General features: G+C 42.2%; 1 protein-coding gene across 1 annotated transcript; it reads left to right on the top strand.

Annotated features, from left to right (window-relative positions):
• Positions 1-212: 212 nt before the first annotated feature.
• Positions 213-647, top strand: LOC121267131. The gene has a single exon (XM_041171002.1). It carries the CDS (start codon positions 213-215, stop codon positions 645-647), a length of 435 nt encoding a protein of 144 aa, XP_041026936.1.
• The last annotated feature ends 17,974 nt before the right edge of the window (positions 648-18,621 follow it).

Below are 18,621 nucleotides of genomic sequence, written 5' to 3' on the forward strand. Positions count from 1 at the left end.
CCGAAGGGGAATTGGAGGGAGATGAGCCCAGCCAACATGCTAAATCATGGCAAATCCTAGAGGCCTCCGTAGCTGAAGAAGAGAGGCGCATAATGCACCTCGAGCTTTTGGAGCTCAGGGATAAATATGCTGAAATGGCCAAATGGATAGGCACGTCGTCCTTGGTGGAATAGTTGCTCACTAGCACGGAACTGCCTTATAGCGCCAAAGTCATGGCGATTCCTCTCTCATCAAGGTTCAAAGTTCCACAAGTAGATTCGTACGACAAGTCCAAGGACCCCCTAGAGCACTTGGAAATATTCATGGCCCACATGACCCTGCACAAGTTCCCAGGAGAAATTGTGTGTAGAGCATTCCTTCTCACGATAAAAGGGGCGACGAGGGCTTGGTTCAGATCCTTGCGACCCAATACTATCGACAGCTCAGCTGAGTTGGCTTGTCTCTTCCTAACGCAGTTCATAGCAAGCCGGAAGAGGAGGCACTCAGCTGCCTACCTCTTGAAAGTGAAGCAGCGGGACGATGAAAGCCTGAAGTCATACGTCTCCCGGTTCAACCAAGAGCGTATGACCATGGACGACAAGGATGAGAAGATCACCCTGGCAGCCTTGCTAGGCGGAGTCTGGCTCCGGAACTCGTTCATGACCTAGATAGCCCGGAGAACCCCCATAACACCAAGGGAGTTTATGGACCGGGCCGACAACTTCACTAATGCCGAAGATACCGTTAGGGCATTAATGGTCCCCCGGAGGATTGAGCTAAAGCAAGTGGACAGAAAGGTTGTTGGATAGAAAGGTGGCTCGAACCTTAGGGGTGGCTCCATGGAGGGGCTAGGAGAGCCACAAGTACTGCACCTACCACTTGATGGACCGGCACAGTACTGAAGACTGCTATACCTTGAAACGAATGAGGGAGTTGATGGAGGGTCTGCTCGACAAGTGGCGGCAGATGGCAGGCCGATAAGAATGCCGCAATGGCAACCACCCAAGGGCTTGATAGAGTGAGAGCCCAAGGAGACGGTGGCCGCTCGGAGGAGCCTGGTGAGGGCAAACAACTCGGTAGGTGAGATTCGTACGATCACCGGAGGGTATGTAGGAGGAGGCTCGACCTTGTCTGCATGGAGGGTCCACGCTTGAAGGACCTAGTACGAGGAAGTATTCACAACTGGAAGGGTCACGACTGGCATCAGGAAGTAAGCCAGGGGACTAGTGATAACCTTCAATGAGAAGGACGAGAAGGACATCCTCCACCCCGAGGACGATGCATTGGTGGTTACTGCACAGATCGCCAACTTCACTACCAAAGAGTCCTCATAGAAAGCAGCAGTTCGGCTGACATTTTATTCTGGGAAGCTTTTGTCAGCATGGGGATCAATCCGGATCAATTGCGCTCGGCCCCAACACCATTCAAGTGCTTCATGGGCAACATCGTCCAGCTGATGGGGGCCATCACGCTATCCATCCTTGTTAGAAAAGCCCCTAGGACTTTAGCCACGATGGCTGACTTCCTAATGGTGAAGGCCCCCTCATCGTACAATGCAATACTGGGCTGCCGGTGTAATGCCCCGGTCCCCGGAGAGGCCGGAGAGTTACTACCTGTCATCTAAGATCATCTTTCACAATATAAAAGGATATTCCGAAAGACTCCATAAACATATCCTCCTTTAATTTCAAAAGAACTCCATAAATATAGATACATCTATTCAAAAATACATAAAACTCCTTCTACATGGTCATCAAAATAATAATCTAACAAATAGATAAACTCCTTAAGGCTTTAATAAAAGTGTCAACAACCCATTAACTAAATCGATAGAACAAATTAAACTTCTAAATAGTAATCACTAGAAATTCAGCACTACTTGCCCCCTCCACATAACAATCTTATTGGTTCCCCGCTTTCATTCTTGATCCTTAGCTGAAATATTCAAATCATCTGAAGAATATTGGGGAGATAAGGGGGTGAGTTATCAACAACTCAGTAAGAAAAGAACATATACTAGTATCTAAGCATGAGCATTTATCAAAATTTGGAATGCTGAACAAAATATTTTCTTTCAGAATGCAGAATCAGAATACTTGTTTTTAAAATGCAAAATTGAAACATGTTACCAAAAATATAAAAGTGAAACATTCTTATTCAAAATGTCCATTGGCAGAGCATAACTTAACATCTTCATCTTATCTTATCATATTAGAATAGAGACCATGTTTAACCTCTGTGGTAGGGTTGTGCATTCTACAGAAAGTCAAGCAGAACATAAATCACCATAAATATCAAAGCGATTGCACTCAGAACAAAAAACCACTATTATATCCCGTGGTGGCCCAAAGGTCACTATTATGTCCTGTGACAGGGCTAGAGGTTACTATTATATCCCATGGTGGGCCAAAGGTTACTATTATCTCCCATGATAGGGCCAGAGGTCACTATTATCTCCTGTGATAGGGTTAGGGGTCACTTTTATATCCCGTGACAGGGCCAGAGGTCACTATTATCTCTCGTGACAGGGCAAGAGTTCAATATTATATCTCGTGACAGGGCTAGAGGATAGTATTAGATCCCATGACAGGGTTAGATGTGACTATTATATCCCGCGATAGGGCCAGAAATCACTATTATCTCCCATGACGAGGTCACATATAAGAACAAAACAGAATCAAAATCACATTAGAATCAAAGTCAGAGTCAGAACAGAATCAGAACGTCTTGTCAAAGGTTTTTGAGATGCCAAATCATTCGAAAACATAGTACTGAACAAATTCAGATCACTTCACATTTTCCAAAACAGATTTAGAATAAATTCTCGTCACATGCAAAAATTATCAATTTTCATATTCGCTCATATTTTTCTCAATTCAATAATAGAATACCAAAAATAAGCTCATGTCTGCACCAGTCATGCCAGTAAATACTTTATTCTTATACAGAATCTCATAAGCAATGCAGAACAAATAAGTGAGGTCATTTAACATTTCTTTTCATAACACAATATCACATTTTCAAAATTGAGCTCAATCTATTTTATTTTTATGAAAAGTCTAGCATAGGAACCCCGCTGACCTGGACTTTTTAGATTTTCATAATCTTCCCATAATAGTGTTAAATGAATATTAACCGCCACCTATAAAATAATCACGTAACTTCTATAAATTTTCAATCCACGTATTTCAATATCTAAACCTGAAAATACCTATTTTAATATCTCAAAACCTAAAATTTCTCTTTACGCTAAAATACCATCACTTTCTAAATTAATCATTTTCCACTTAATAACTCCGACTAAAATATTAAAGTCTGACTTATTTACTATTGAAGTTTAACTATACAATATAAAATTGGATAACATAATTATATCAAAATCTATTAAAGTAGACAAAGCAAAAATATCATTTAATTAAAATAGACTTAACTAGTTTTAAAGTATTTAAAATAAAACTAAAATCTTATTATAATACATTACTGAAATTAGTAATAGAATACATAACAATTTATTTTGAAAAGTATTTTCTATAGACTTTCTTATCACTCAAATAGAGCCATTCAGAGCAAGTTTAATAGAAAAAAATATGCCCAATGAGCTTGTAACGCCCATCCTTGTAGTGGGACTTTTTGTAAAATATTTTGATAAAGGACGACGGGAATTACCGTCCGATTTAAAACTTTTTACTTTCTTCCCAGGGTGCAAGACTCTACGTTTATATTATAAAAAGTGTTTTTGTAATAAAAGAGGTTTATAGAGGAAAACATTAATCTTACAATAAAAGGGTTCCCTCGTACGATTAAAACCCACGCCTAGACTTCCGTGCTCTTCCCTATGGGCCATGTTTGTCCTGATGCGTACTTCTCATTCCGTCCTTGTGAGAGGGGAGGGACATGCATAAAAACTAAAATGAATCAAAGACTCGTAACCATTACTTCATACAGTTAAAATATAACAACATAGGTTTTCATTATGCATTCATCATTCATACATACTATACGTACGTGCGTGCGTGCATACGTGCGTTCATTGAAAACATCATTGGACGGGGTTTTCCTTTGAAAATGGACTTTCTTTTCATAAAACGTTTCCCCCGTCAGTGCCTTCATTTCTGCAAGAATGCGGTGCCTTCTTGTATAAGTGCGTTCATTCTAAAACATCACTGGACGGAGTTTTCTTTCAGTAAAACGTTTCCCCCCGTCAGTGCCTTCATTTCTTAAAAGTTCGTGCATTCGTGCGTTACGTGCATACATGCGTTCATACATACATACATACATACATATATGCATTCTTTCTTATCACTTTCATAGGCTAGTACACACTGTTACGCCCCGTGTGTTGGGTTAGCGGTCTTCCTTTGGACCCGGACTCTGCCCGTGGCCACGGGTTGGGAATTCCTTTTCAGTCAGGGGGTAGCACTGGGTGTACTACCAGTACTAATTACCCAGAATTGCAATTTGCCCATTCATCGGTACCTTTTCCATTCATTCATGTGGCCATTACTTAGCTTCATACATTTCATGCCTTTCTTTGCTTTTCATTCTTTTATTCATATCAGCTCTAAAGAGCTGGAGCTTTCATTCATTCATGCCAGCTCTAAAGAGCTGGAACTTTCATTCAGTTCTTTCTTTTCATTTAAGATTCAGTTCATGAGAAAACATTCATTTTCATGAAAAAACATTTATTTTCATGAGAAAACATCGTTTGGGGCATAAGCCCGAAAATCGTCTTTCCTTTTTCAGTTCATTTTAGTCCTATCCTTCATTTAATAGTTCGTTCGTGGAAAACATCATTTGAAAACATATATGGCTTAAACGTCAGCTTTCATGGCATCCACAAGCATCACCTTGAATGTCGTCTTTCATGGCACCCATGAGCATCACCTCATGGCGCACATGAAAACGTCGGTTTGTAGGATCAATAAAAGCGTCAGTTTCATGCTTTTCGTGCATTTTCATCAGTTCGTGGGTTTTCTTAGAAAATACATACAATAGATATATCGTATAGTAATCCATTCACATGCATACAATTAATACTTTTGTTGCGTAAAAGGGGCCGTCAAGGAGGGGCCGTACATACTTATACCAGTGAACTATTAGCATTTTCTTTCGTAAAATGTCTTTCGTGTCTTTTCGTAGAGCATCGTGAGGAAAAACGTTTCATTTCGTTTCTTTATATATTTTAGAAAGACTCTAGAAGAGTATGAATGTAACACTTACTTGGACTCCATGCTACTTGCATATCGTGTAGTCCATTCATGTGCGTGTCAGATGACAACCTACATGCATACACATAACCTTAACGTCATTCTCTATCTAATGTATAATCAACTTAGACTAGAAATAGAACTACGCTTTACTTAGAACACTCTCCTTCTATCCCGTGCACTTACGTGCCCTTAACTATGTTAAACCCTTCGGGGACCACTACCGTCACCACATCTTCCAACTCAAGGTTTTACCTCGAGTGCTCATCCACTAAAGTGAACCCATGATTCACCTTAGGATTAAGACACTAAGACCTTCGTCTTACTCTTCTTACTAACCACATCCGACGCATGATTCCGACCGATGGAATCACGCATCTTAATCCTAACAATACACCCGTCACTACCTTCATGCACCTTAGCCCATACTAAATCCTCATTCCCATCCATACAAGCTACACAGCTCTAAGCTAACTCTGAGGCTTAAGCACTGTGTAACTGTACTCAGGACAGATTACCCATTACATATGGTGAATCCGTCTGGCACATGTGTCTAACCAGATTACACATGTACCTTACACCCTTCATCACCTAAGATCAACATATGACACGTTGATCACCTGCACGGAGGGACAAGGATCATACTCCGATACCAACCTTCTCTTAACTCGGTTAGCATGACTCTTCATGCTATCCATCCCTTTTAACAGTTCATCCCAACACTTAACATGACAAGGCTCCATTCACAACCACGCCTCATGTCATGTCATATAGCTCGAGACTACATCCGAGCTACACCATGACCTTGTCATGTCACCTGACATCCCGCTATGTCATTTCTTTCATCAACCCTTAACTCAATCACGAGTATGGTTCCTCACGTACTCCTGTCACATCGTGACATCTCGTCACAATCCTGCTATGCCATTTTTACAATAACTCTTCACCCATCATAAGCCTGACTGTCAGGAACCACGTCACTTCGTGACGTTGCCCAGTCATGCTTCTGTTGCGTACTCTTATACTTGTTCTGCTACTTCACCCATATTCCTAGCCATAAGTCCATCACGGTGACACTTGTCACTTTAGACTACAGGCTACACTATAACTACTTCGGGACATTGTTCCACAATTCTCGACACTATTCACCACGTTGTACGCCCATCGATCACACAACCATCCTTATCTCTGCAACACGCCACACGGAGTGTCGCTGCCCGTGGAGTACACTCCACGTATACTCCATTTCCACACGTTACAACCTATCATCAATATGGCATACCCGCCATACGGTGCATCACTCTACCACATGGAGTACACTCTGCGGATACTCCCTTCATACACACTATGCCACATCACCACTATGGCATACTCGACATACGGTGCATCACTCCATCACATAGAATACACTCCACGTGTACTCTCTTCACACACGTTATGCCACACAGAGTACACTCCACGTATACTCACTTTCCGCACGCTACAACCTATCATCAATATGGCATACCCGCCATACGATGCATCACTCTACCACATGGAGTACACTCTGCGTATACTCCCTTCATACACACTATGCCACATCACCACTATGGCATACCCACTGTACGGTGCATTACTCCACCACATAGAGTACAGTCCACGTGTACTCTTCCCATTCCACAATACTCCAGGAGGGTATATTTTATATATACTCTCCTATTTCACACTACGTCACATCACCATTATGGCATACCTGCCATATGGTGCGTTACTCCACCACATAGAGTACACATCACGTATACTCCATTCACACACCACGCCATACAGAGTACACTCTACGTGTACTCTTCCTATTCCACAATACGCTAGGAGAGTATATTCTACATATACTCTCCTTATCCCACACTACGCCATGCACACAGAGTACAATCAGCGTGTACTTTTCCCACTCCACATGCCACGTCACCAATACAGTACATACTCCACAACTGCATTACATGGCACAACCACGCCATAACTACAGCACAAACTCCACAATCACACTTCATAGCACACTTCAAAACACAGAATGCCCAACACTTCACAACACACTACACAATAAGCCCAACACTTCACATACACGGCACATCACATCACCACACTACACAGATATGCCCAACATTTCACTACACAGGACGCCCAACATTGCAAACTCCACAAATACTAACAGCACAGTCCACAACCTAATCAACTAATCAATATCTAACATAATTAACGAGGGATAAAGAGTTATACCATTGACGGATAACCCGTGCGTTGCTTGTCGATCGTCACAATTGATGATGCCGGAAGAGTCGTACGTGGCGGCTAACCCACGTACGGTGATTGTTTGGGCGTTTGGATAGCTGAGTGTGGTCTTGGAAGGGCTCGTGAAGGCCTTGTGATGGTGGAAAGGAGCGTAACACGGCGGATCTAGCCGTGTACAGTGGCGGTCAGTCACACGCAATAATTGTCCATCACGTGCAGTGGTTACCCACCACATAAAGTGGTGGTTTGGGACCTTGGGTTCAGCTAAAGGAGGTGCGGTGGAACTCGTGGTGTCGTGGAGGTGGCGCCATGGTGGCTTACAGCGGCGGTTCAAGGCCGTGATGTGGATGAGAGGCCGTGGGAGAGTGAGAGAGAGTGTGCATGCATGGGTGGCAGATCGGGGCCATGGGTGGTTGGCTTGGCTTGGTGGTGGCCTGAGGAGGCTCATGAGGGTGGTTACTCACCAGGGGTGGCGGTGCACGGCGGTGGGGGAAGGTGCAACCCATGCGTTAGAAAGAGGGAGAAGCCGTGCATGGAGGAGAGGCTATGGTGGCCAGGGGAGGCACTTGGTGGCCTTGGGTGCCGCACACAGCGGCGCTAGAGGTCGCACACGTTGTAGTCGTGCGTGGATTTCTTCATGCATGCGACGTGGAAGGTGGCTGCATGGAGGGGGCCAAGCTCGCTGGAGAGTGATGGCCGGCGGCAGAGGAAGCTGCCATGGAGGTGGTGGTGCTAGAGGACGGCGCACGGCAGCGCTACTTGCATCAAGCCCATTCGGGCTTTGCACTCCCGAAACAGAGAAAGGGGGAGCGTGAGAGAGAGGGGCTGGGCTGGTTGAGCTAGCCGTAGTGAGGTGGTGCCAGTGGTGCTGGTGGTGACGGCTGCCGGCGCATGGCGGCGCCAGGCTAAGGCATGGAGCATTCGGCGAGGGAGAGAGGCTGTTTATCATGTACACTGGGGAGAGGGAGGAGAGAGAGAGCTAGGGAAAAGTGAGGGAAAGAGAGAGTGGGTCTGGGTATTTAATCCAGTCCCTTCGTCTTGGAGTCTATAACGCGATCTAACGACGAAGGATTAAAATACTAATTTAAAAATGCTTACACGTTAACTTAATTAAAAGCACTTAGATGAATTAAGGTAAATATTATTTTAATCTAACATTAGTTTATAAAATAATATTCTTCATCATTACTAAATGTTGAAGTCTTATTTAATATATTTAAAAGGATGAAACCATTTAATTAATTAAAGCTTTCAACATAATTTAAATCCCATAATATTTTAAATAACTGAAATCATTTTAATGATTAATATTAAAATGATTTCTAGCAATTATAATATTCTTGGAGCTCTTCAAGAATATTATAATTGTTGTATTTAAAATCAAGCTTAGTTCAATAACACTGGAAATACTTCTTATAAGTATTTCCAGTATATTTAAAACACTGGGAGTGCCTTAGAAGTCACATAATATCTTTTGAAACACGCCATCATGGTTCAGCACGCATGACGAGGCTCACAGTCGTTAGATGGAAGGGGAAGACATATCACATAATCTCTGCCCTCGAGATTATCTTACGTCATAAAGAAAGAACGTACGTCAGAAAAGAGAAGTGTACGTAAGAAGGAAGGAGCAGGGTATTACAGAGCTATCCTAGTGACAAGGGCGTTTTGGAGATGTAAAATCATAAACATGGGCTGTTTGGGAAAAGCATGAATACAAAAGGAAAACTGAGATTGTAAAACAAAAGCTCCAGACCAAAAAATGCAATGCAGGTATCCATACTCACCGAGAGAGTGGAGCCACGACGTAGTTGGGTGCGGTGGGCAGTAGTGATCATGACGATTGAGTAGTGTGAGAGAGAGAGAGAGAGAGAGAGAGAGAGAGAGAGACCAATGAATGAGAAAAATATGCGAAAGAGATAGAGTAAGCCGAGAGAGAGTGACACGGAAGTGCTGTTGGTGGTTTACCGAGAGGGACGCGGCAGGCTAGGAGCGATGTGGAGTGACTGTCAGAGTTTTCTGTGCCGGTGGTAATGATGCGGAGGGGCTGGCACCATATGTGGTGGCTTTGAATGAAAAGGGTACCAGGCTGTGTGTTGCTTTGCTTTCAGGAAGCTAAAACAGGGGACAATGAGTCTTTGTGGGGTACAGTGGTGCAAGGCAGTACTGTGGAGGAGCTGTGGTGTTGCACCAAAGCTGAGCAGTGGCTATCACAATGGTTTTGTTCTAGGATGTTTGGTTTAGTGCGGTGGGTGACTCGTTGTGCTTAATTCTATGGTGGTGAGGATGCGGCCTGGAGTTGAACGATGGCTAGGTGGCCACGACCAGGGCACCCAAGGCTGGCTGTTAGACATGAAGGTGCTGACGGCAGTGGTTAATCTTGGTTTGATCCTCAAGATGTAGTGGTGGAAGGCTAAATGGTTCACGACAGTTTACAGAGTGCAGGCTAGGTTCGTTGGGAAGGTGGCTTGGTCGTTTTCCAGTGGTTGCAACACTGGTCTAGCTTGGAGGAGCTTGGCAGCAGCATGAAGCTTGGCGGCACATGAGGGTCGACGACAACCCTAGATTGACGAGGAAATATTCTGCTTGCATGGGACATGGGCATGAGGGAGTTAAGGGAAATATTCTTTAGTTTTCTTCGTGCACGAAGGATTATATATATAGGCAAATGAAGAACAAAAACAGACCCTAAAGGGATAAGGGAGACGTGTATGTGCATGTGAGTGGATAAATACATTAGAGACGTGCATGCTTATGACTAACATAAAGATATGTGTATAGGTGGGAAGTTTCTAAAAACAAACTACCGTTGGGTTTCTCAGTTTAATAAAAATGGGCGTGGGCCTTTGGATGATCGGGTAGAGCCCACTTCAAAAAATTTGGGTCCAAGACTAGTAGTGAATAAAAAAAATAAATGGACTCTTCCCTAGGTTTTGGGCCTCAAACCAAACTCTGTAATATTCCAACTTGTCTCTTGGAAAAAAAGTTGGCCCATAAAAGTATTCGACAAATCAACTGGCTTTCTATATGTATAAATCTAAAAATTTTAGAAAGTGGCTTAGTGTTGGTCCCGGGTGTTACATTCTCCCCTCTTAATTTTGTCCATGAAATTTGCTACTCCCAAAGCAAAGTCCATACATTTAATCCTTCACACTTATTTGCGCACATTGTATTTTGCATTTCGATAGATCATATCTAAACTATAAACCTCAACATTACAATTAAAAACCTAAAACAATTCCGAACTCTCCACATAATCCATTAACCTTATACAAAAAGCGAAATAGATTCAAATTATCACATCACGAAAGCCACACTTCCATTGCACACTCTAACAACTTATAATCTTAAAAAACATTGTATCTCGATTACATATATCGGAAAAGAACTAACCTCCACATTTAAGCATTCCGTACATAATTTTCTTTTTCACCAAATAAATTTTGCAAAATCTCATGACATGTATGTACCCTCAAAACATCAATATCAAAAGTCTAAACCTTAAGTTCCTAGGCAAAACTCTTTACAAGAAGTCAACCTGAAATATAAACCTTAAATCTTGTTAGAATCATTTTCTACAGTCAACAGAATTACGTCTATTGGAACTAAAATCTTGAATGTCTTAAAAAATCATTTTCTTAAAAATATGCAAAATCTAAAATCTTAGATTTTGTGGGACGCATTCCATAGGTCCACAAGTGCTAAAATCTAAAATCCTAGTGCTCGCAGAATTCTTGGACCTTAAGTCTCATCAACAAATCACTTTTTAAAAACACACCATTTCTAAACTTTAGATTTCCAAAAACTCAATCTATCAAATTTTTAGAGTCTCATACCTTAATTATCAACAAGAATATCTCTTAAACTCCACCAAATTATAAACATCAAATCTGAAAAATATTTCCTAAACTCCCCAATAACACAAAACCACAAATACTAAAGTCTATAGAACTTCAAACTTGAAATATCCCCATGAACATCTTGTAGTCATCAAATTTCTATATCTCAAGTATGAAATTTCTTCCTAACCCACAGATATCCAAAACCTCATATGTTATAGTCCGCCGAACCTCTAAACTTGACTTTCGGTCAAACTTATGTCAACTTCAAAATCTAAACCTCCATGTTATATACTGCAGTCTGTAGAATAAGTCAATCAAATCTAAAACCTTAAATTTCCAAAACCTCAATCCATAAGTCTGTAGAATCTCAAATCATCAAATTTCATCTAACTCCTTATTATAGTATGTAGAATCTCAAACCTCGCTCTGATACCAACTGTAACACCCCGGACCTTGGAGTGGTCGGAGAGGTCGAAGAGTTACTACCTGTCGTCTAAGATCATCTTTCACAATATAAAAGGATATTCCGAAAGACTCCATAAACATAACCTCCTTTAATTTCAAAAGAACTCCATAAATATAGATATATCTATTACCACCAAAAATACATAAAACTCCTTCTACACAATCATCAAAATAATAATCTAACAAATAGATCAACTCCTTAAGGCCTTAATAAAAGTGTCAACAACCCATTAACTAAATCAATAGAACAAATTAATCTTCTAAATAGTAGTCTCTAGAAATTCAGCACTACTTGCCTCGTCCACATAACAATCTGATTGGTTCCCCGTTTTCATTCTTGATCTTCAACTGAAATATTCAAATCATTTGAAAAATATTGGGGAGATAAAGGGGTGAGTTATCAACAACTTAATAAGCGGAGAACATATACTAGTATGTAAACATGAGCATTTATCAAAATTCAAAATACTTAACAAAATATTTTCTTTCAGAATGCAGAATCAGAATACTTATTTTTAAAATACAAAATCGAAACATGTTATAAAAAATATAAGAGTGAAACTCTCATAAAGCATTCTTATTCAAAATTCCCTTTGGCAGAGATAACTGAATTTGCGGAGAGTTATTGGAGCTTTGAACTTGAGTTCTATCAATGTCATGACCTAAACAGAAAATTACTAACGTGTTAATGCTCCATATAAATACATATTCAATAAAACTAACTAAATTCTAAGATTCTATTCAGCCCACATATGACATCATTTCGCTTAAGTTTCAATACATGGTATAAGCATACTGACACACAACCTCCAAAACATCAACCCAACACGCCATGTCCAACCAATCAGCTCACTTTCATAACTCGTTACGACATTGACAACCCATGATTGTCACAACCCAACACGACCCACCATAACACAAGTTCAACAACCAACATTAACTCAAATTATAACACCTAACAAATACAATACCGGAACACCATATAGTCTAAATAGTCATATTTATCCACTCAAACGACTATTTATCAATTTCAATAGTAACTTAAACATCCACCATAACCAGCTTCAAACCCAAAACACCAATATTTAAACTTGAAACAGCCAACAAATCCCAGCATAATCCAATCACACAAACAACTCCTTCATCCAATCCAACCGAACCCCTTACTCCTCAGACTCAGTCTGGCACAACCAACCAATTCACATTAAATATGAGTTAGTGCAAAAAAATACATTTAAATCTCAAAAGTTTTTTAGAAAAATACATACAAAGATGAAACACAACTCTAGAAGATCGAGAGTGACGCCAAAACTGGTCAAGCAGCAGTAGGCGGCAGTTTCCAAGCAACGACCGTGGGTCTCAAAAATCTAACTTTTGAACGAAGAGTTGGGATGGCGAGGGGAGGGCTTAGGGGTGTTGGTGAAGCTACTAGTGGTGGTGGTTGGTCGTGGGTGGCGGTGGTTGAAGGCCAAAACACCCAAATCAGAAATGGGGATAGAGGGGCTTCAATGGTAGTGGATTGGAGCTGAGGAAGGGTAGGTTAGGTAGCTGGAGAGCCAATGGTGGTGTGGTGAAAAGATGGTGGCCAATGGTGGCGCGACGGCGACACTGAATTACAAAGACTGTACAACTTGAAGCCGTGCATGGAGGCTAACAACAGTGCGAGAAAGGCTGAGAGTGGAAGGGGAACGTCGCCGGCCGGTGGGGAAGAAGATGGGAGGGGTGGTGTCACTCACGGACGGTGCTTGGCGGCGCACTGGGCAGATGTAGAAACGAACGGGGAGCGGGGAGGAGGTTGTCGCATGTGAGAGGAAAAGAAGCAGAGGAAAGAAGGAGAAAAATGAGAAAGAAAAAGTGAGTGAAAGAAATGAGGTCCAATCCTCACAACTTGGGTCACAAAATTGATCAAACAAAAAGAATTTCAAACAGTAAGTTGAATAAAATAATTTAAACACAGTAACTGAATAAAATAAAATAGTAAATTCGACAATAAAGTAATTTAAAATAAAGAGCAAATTAAATAATGAACAATAATTAATAACAAGAAATTCACATTGAAATATATTTCACAACTTAAAGTATCATAAAATAATATAACAAAACTCATATAATTTTAAAACAAGAGGACCAATAGTAAAAGAAATGAAATAATTATTTAATTAACATACACGTAAATATGAGGTATCACATCCTCCCCCACCTTAAAATAAAATTTTGTCCTCGAAATGTGTAAGGCCAAACATCAGCTTCAGAGCAAGATACAAGATACATCTCAAAACATGCTCGAGAAAAACAAAATGTAAATACCAGTTAAAATATTTAAAACAAGTTAAAGATAAATAAATGAATCAATAAAATCTTGTACTTGTTTTATCCATTCATAGCCATATCTTTAACCAACTCATATAGTCCTTCCTACCATCTATAATTGTAAACCCGACATCGCTCTAAACTCTCGTATGTCTTTAGAATCTAAACCTCAAAAATCTAAACCTTAAATCTTAAAAAGATTATCTCTTATAGTCCACAAAGTAAGCTTGTTGGATCTAAAATTCCTAAACCTCAAAATCTCAAAACTCAATCATAAAGTCTGCAAAATCTAAAACCTTAAATATTCACATAATCAGTTCTTATTCTTTAAAATTCCGCACCTCAAATCTCAAGTTTCTTCCTAAACCCACGAATATCCAAACCTCAAATGCTTATAGTCTGCAGAACCTCAAAACTTAATTATCCATATCATCATCTCTTTGTCCTCAAATTCCTAAAACCAAAAATTACTTCCTAAACCTATAGAGGTCCAAAACTTCATAATTTATAGTTAGTTTGCAGAATCCCAAACCTTAGCTCTGAGCCTATTTTTGACATTTTGTTTCTGGACTATGCAAAAGAGAGTAGGAAGTTTTAGTAAGGTGTAATGATCGTAGAGGAATAAGTGCCCGAGAGTACAAGTACTTATTTGAGAGTCATAATTAGTAAATTGATTATTTTTGGATATTTTGATGCGTTGGGTTAAGGATATTTTTCGAGTCTTTGGGGAGTTTTTTATTTATTTATTGAGAATTTATTTGTTGTCACTATGAAGATACATGGATATTTTGTTTGAGCAAATGAATTAATATTTTATGGAGTTTTCTGGATTTTATAGTTATGATATTGAAGTTAATATTAAGTAATAAGAGCTAACTCTCCGGACCTTTGGGATCGAGGCGTTACAGCCGGACCCTGAACAACCTAAAAACTGTAACCTCCACCTACCACTTCAAGATAAAGTTTCCTACGGACTTGGGGGTGGGAGAGGTCCGCGACCAGCAAGTGCTAGCCCAGGAATTCTACGTCCGAGAGCTAAGGCATGAAGTTAAGGAAGCGGGGGTGGCAGCCAGGCCACCTTCGCCGCCAAACCAATCTGAATGGGATAAGGAAGTCCGAGATTCGCAAGCACTACGACAGGCGGAGCCCAATGAGTCCCTGGAATTGTTCTCCTCAGAACCATAAAGGCCCGAGTGCACCGTAACGATGGAAACCAAAATAACCCTAGAATTAAGGCAAGCTGTGAAACGGCTCCTCGTCTAGCACCATGACGTGTTTTCTTGGTGTAACAACGAGATGCCTGGGATCGACAACTCAATCATCGAACACTGCCTCTGCATGGACCCCACGACTAGAAAGGTCAAACAAAAATGTCGAAGTTTTAGTGCAGAGAAGTATGCAGCTATGGCCGAGGAAGTGAACCGTCTCCTTCTGACAGGGTTTATCCAAGAAGTCCACTACCTTGAATGGCTTTCCAATGTGGAGCTGGTCAAGAAGGCAAGTGGGAAGTGGAGAATACATGCCGACTTAACGAGCTTGAACAAGGCTTCCCGAAAGAGAACTTTCCTCTCCCTCGCATTGATTTGATAGTGGACTCAACGGCTAGTCACCGACTTTTCAGCTTCATGGATGCGTAATTCCAAGCCCATCCTGTGAAATGGTAACTGACATTCCCTTAAGAAGATTGTGCAGAAGCCCGACACGTCTGGTTGGCTTGCCAAATGGGCAATCAAGCTAAGTGAATTCGACATAGAGTACCTACCCCGTGCAGCGATTAAAGGGCAGGTGCTGATGGACTTCAAAGCCGAGTTCACAAGCTTCCTAGAGGAGATACAAATAGCACCCCAAGAAAAGCCCTGGCAGGTCTACGTGGATGGGTCGTCCTATCGGGCTGGTGGGGGTGTAGGGTGCACGTAGTCACTGAACACTGGGAAGAGCACAACGTTGCGATAAAAGCTGGCCTTCAAAATGACCAACAATGAGGCTGAACACAATGCACTATTAGTAGGGATGTCGGTAGCAAGGTTGCTAGATGCCAAAGAAATCGAGGTGAAGGCCAATTCCCTGGTAGTCGAGTTGTCAGCCAGGTGTTGGGAGATTTCGCCCCAAAAAATGAGAAGTTGAAGAAGTACCACCCGAAGGCTAATCGCTTGGCGAAGGTCGCCTCAGGGCACGAGGAGCTCCCCTTCCCGAATATAAGGTGGTTAGGACGGTTGATGCCTTGACTATCGGGGCCAAGGTGTTGGTTGCCTCCTGAATTGGCCATAGACATCATGAACTTTCTGCAGAATGGTGAAGTCTCGGGCGACCAAGGGGACACACGAAAAGTCAGAAGTAGAGTCGTACGGTTCACGTTGTTGGGAGGTGTCCTATACAAGAGGGGTTTCTCCAAACCCCTTCTAAGATGTATCTCACCAGATGAAGCACAATATGTGTTGGACGAGATACACGAAGGCATTTGTGTGAACCGCTTAGGCGGAAGTGCATTGGCTGTAAGAGTAACCCAGGCTGGATACTACTGGCCCCATTCCCTCCACGACGTAGAGAACTTTGCGAGGAAGTGTCGTGATGCCTGCCAGAAGAGTTAACTTCGATAACTTCCCTAAGGCCTTTTGCACAGTGGAGACTAGATTTGATCAGCCCATTCCTAGGGGCTAGAGAAAGGGCAAAATCTGTAGTCGTGGCGATTGACTATTTCACAAAATGGGCCGAAGCAGAGGCCCTGACAACCATCATCACATGAGCTATCATAAAGTTCTTGTGGAGGTCAATAGTCTGCCGATTCGGTATTCCCTAAAGCTTCATATTGGACAATGGAAGACAATTTGATTGCTCTCACTATCGGGAATAGTGCACAGAGTTCGGGATTAAGGTCAAGTACTCTTCGCTGGGACACCCATAGGCCATTTGTCAAGCCGAATCAACCAACAAGAATCTATTATCCACCTTGAAGAAAAAATTAGGGATTCGTAAAGGGGGACGGGCTGAAGAACTTCCAGGAGTACTGTGGGCGTATCAGACGATCGTCAGGACCCCCACTGGAGATGCCAACATATTGAGTCCAGCACTTTGACCTGAGCGTCAACGATGAAAGACTGAAGGAAAACTTGGATCTTCTAGAAGAAAGATAGGAAGAAGTTGCGGTGTGGACGACGAGCAACAAAAGAAAAGCGGAACAATACTTCAATAAGAGAGTAAGGTCGCGCTCCTTCAAATAAGGAAACCTGGTGCTAAAACAGACTAAGGTGAGCACCAGGAGGAAGGAAAATTGGGGCCGCAATGGGAATGCTCGTTCTTAGTAATGGTGACAGTAGACTCGGTTCCTACCGCCTCAAAGACAGTCAAGGCCATGAACTCCCCGATCGATGGAACACTGAGCACCTGGAAAAGAAGTTCACCTAGGGATCACAAATGTTATCTATGAATGGAGCCCGTGTACTTACAATTATATCTAGTAAACATGTAAATAAAGATGTGCGGATGTTTGTCTCTGACTCACCGAATTAGCAAAACTAAAAACCGATAAAGCTGAGTCCCTAGACTAGCCGTGGGGTTGAGGCAGGGACAAAGCATCCCAAGCTCTGCCCATATGGCAACTCAAGTACAAGTCCCTAGATTTGCCGAGCCTTGTGTCCAGCAAAGCCGAGTCCCAAGACTCGTCGTGGGGTTGCCCACATGGTTTCTCGGATACAAGTTCCTAGACTTGTCGAACCTCATGTCCAGCAAAAACGAGTCCCTAGACTCGCTGCGGGGTTGCCCACTTGGCCCCTCAGGTACAGGTCCCTAGACATGTAACACCCGAACCCATAATTTGTATGATTGAACTACGGAATTTATTTTTATTTATTTATTTATTGGAGATCTTGGCCGTTCGTTTAAATCTTGGAAAAAAAAACTATCGGTTCATGACCAGTTTCTCACCCGCACGTCTCTATGGTATTTTATTCACTCCATGCACACGCACGACTCTATTTCCATCCGCACGCACGTCTCCCTCATTCTCTCTAGGGTTTTCACATCACATATTTATACGCACACTTTAGCCATGCATAGAGAATTGCCTTGGGTACGTTCGCTGCCGCCGCTAGCCACACCTCCCCACAAAAACAGCAACCACGGCTCCTCCGCAACACACCCCTTTTCCAACGTGCACCCACCTCGCACCCAATGTTCTCCCTCTCCGTTTCTTTTCTTCTCTGTGAATCTCCTTCGCGAACCACCTTTCACATCCAAACCATGCAGGACGCACGACGGAAGCAACCAGCCGTGCCTTGTTGCAGCACCGTGGGACTGCCTCTCCGTGTCATCAAACGGGAACCAGCTCCACTCACACGGCAACGAAACGACAAGCCGCCAGACCCGCTCGTTGACCCATACTCCACAACCGTTCAACACATAAACGCCACCATCACCATCGTCCGTTGAAAGCAAAAAATCGGAGCTGCTCTGTTTTGGAACCATGGAAACAGAGCATTGTCTCCCAAAGTGAGAACCATGCCTTGCCACAGATGAGCAACAACGCCACCGTTAGCAGCACCAGACGACGCTGAAAA

The sequence above is a fragment of the Juglans microcarpa x Juglans regia genome, chromosome 5S (genome assembly GCF_004785595.1).
Source record: "Juglans microcarpa x Juglans regia isolate MS1-56 chromosome 5S, Jm3101_v1.0, whole genome shotgun sequence".
Lineage (NCBI taxonomy): Eukaryota > Viridiplantae > Streptophyta > Magnoliopsida > Fagales > Juglandaceae > Juglans > Juglans microcarpa x Juglans regia.

Coding starts and splice junctions, on each gene's coding strand:
- LOC121267131 (XM_041171002.1), top strand. CDS start 213: ATGGCGATTCCTCTCTCATCAAGGTTCAAAGTTCCACAAGTAGATTCG.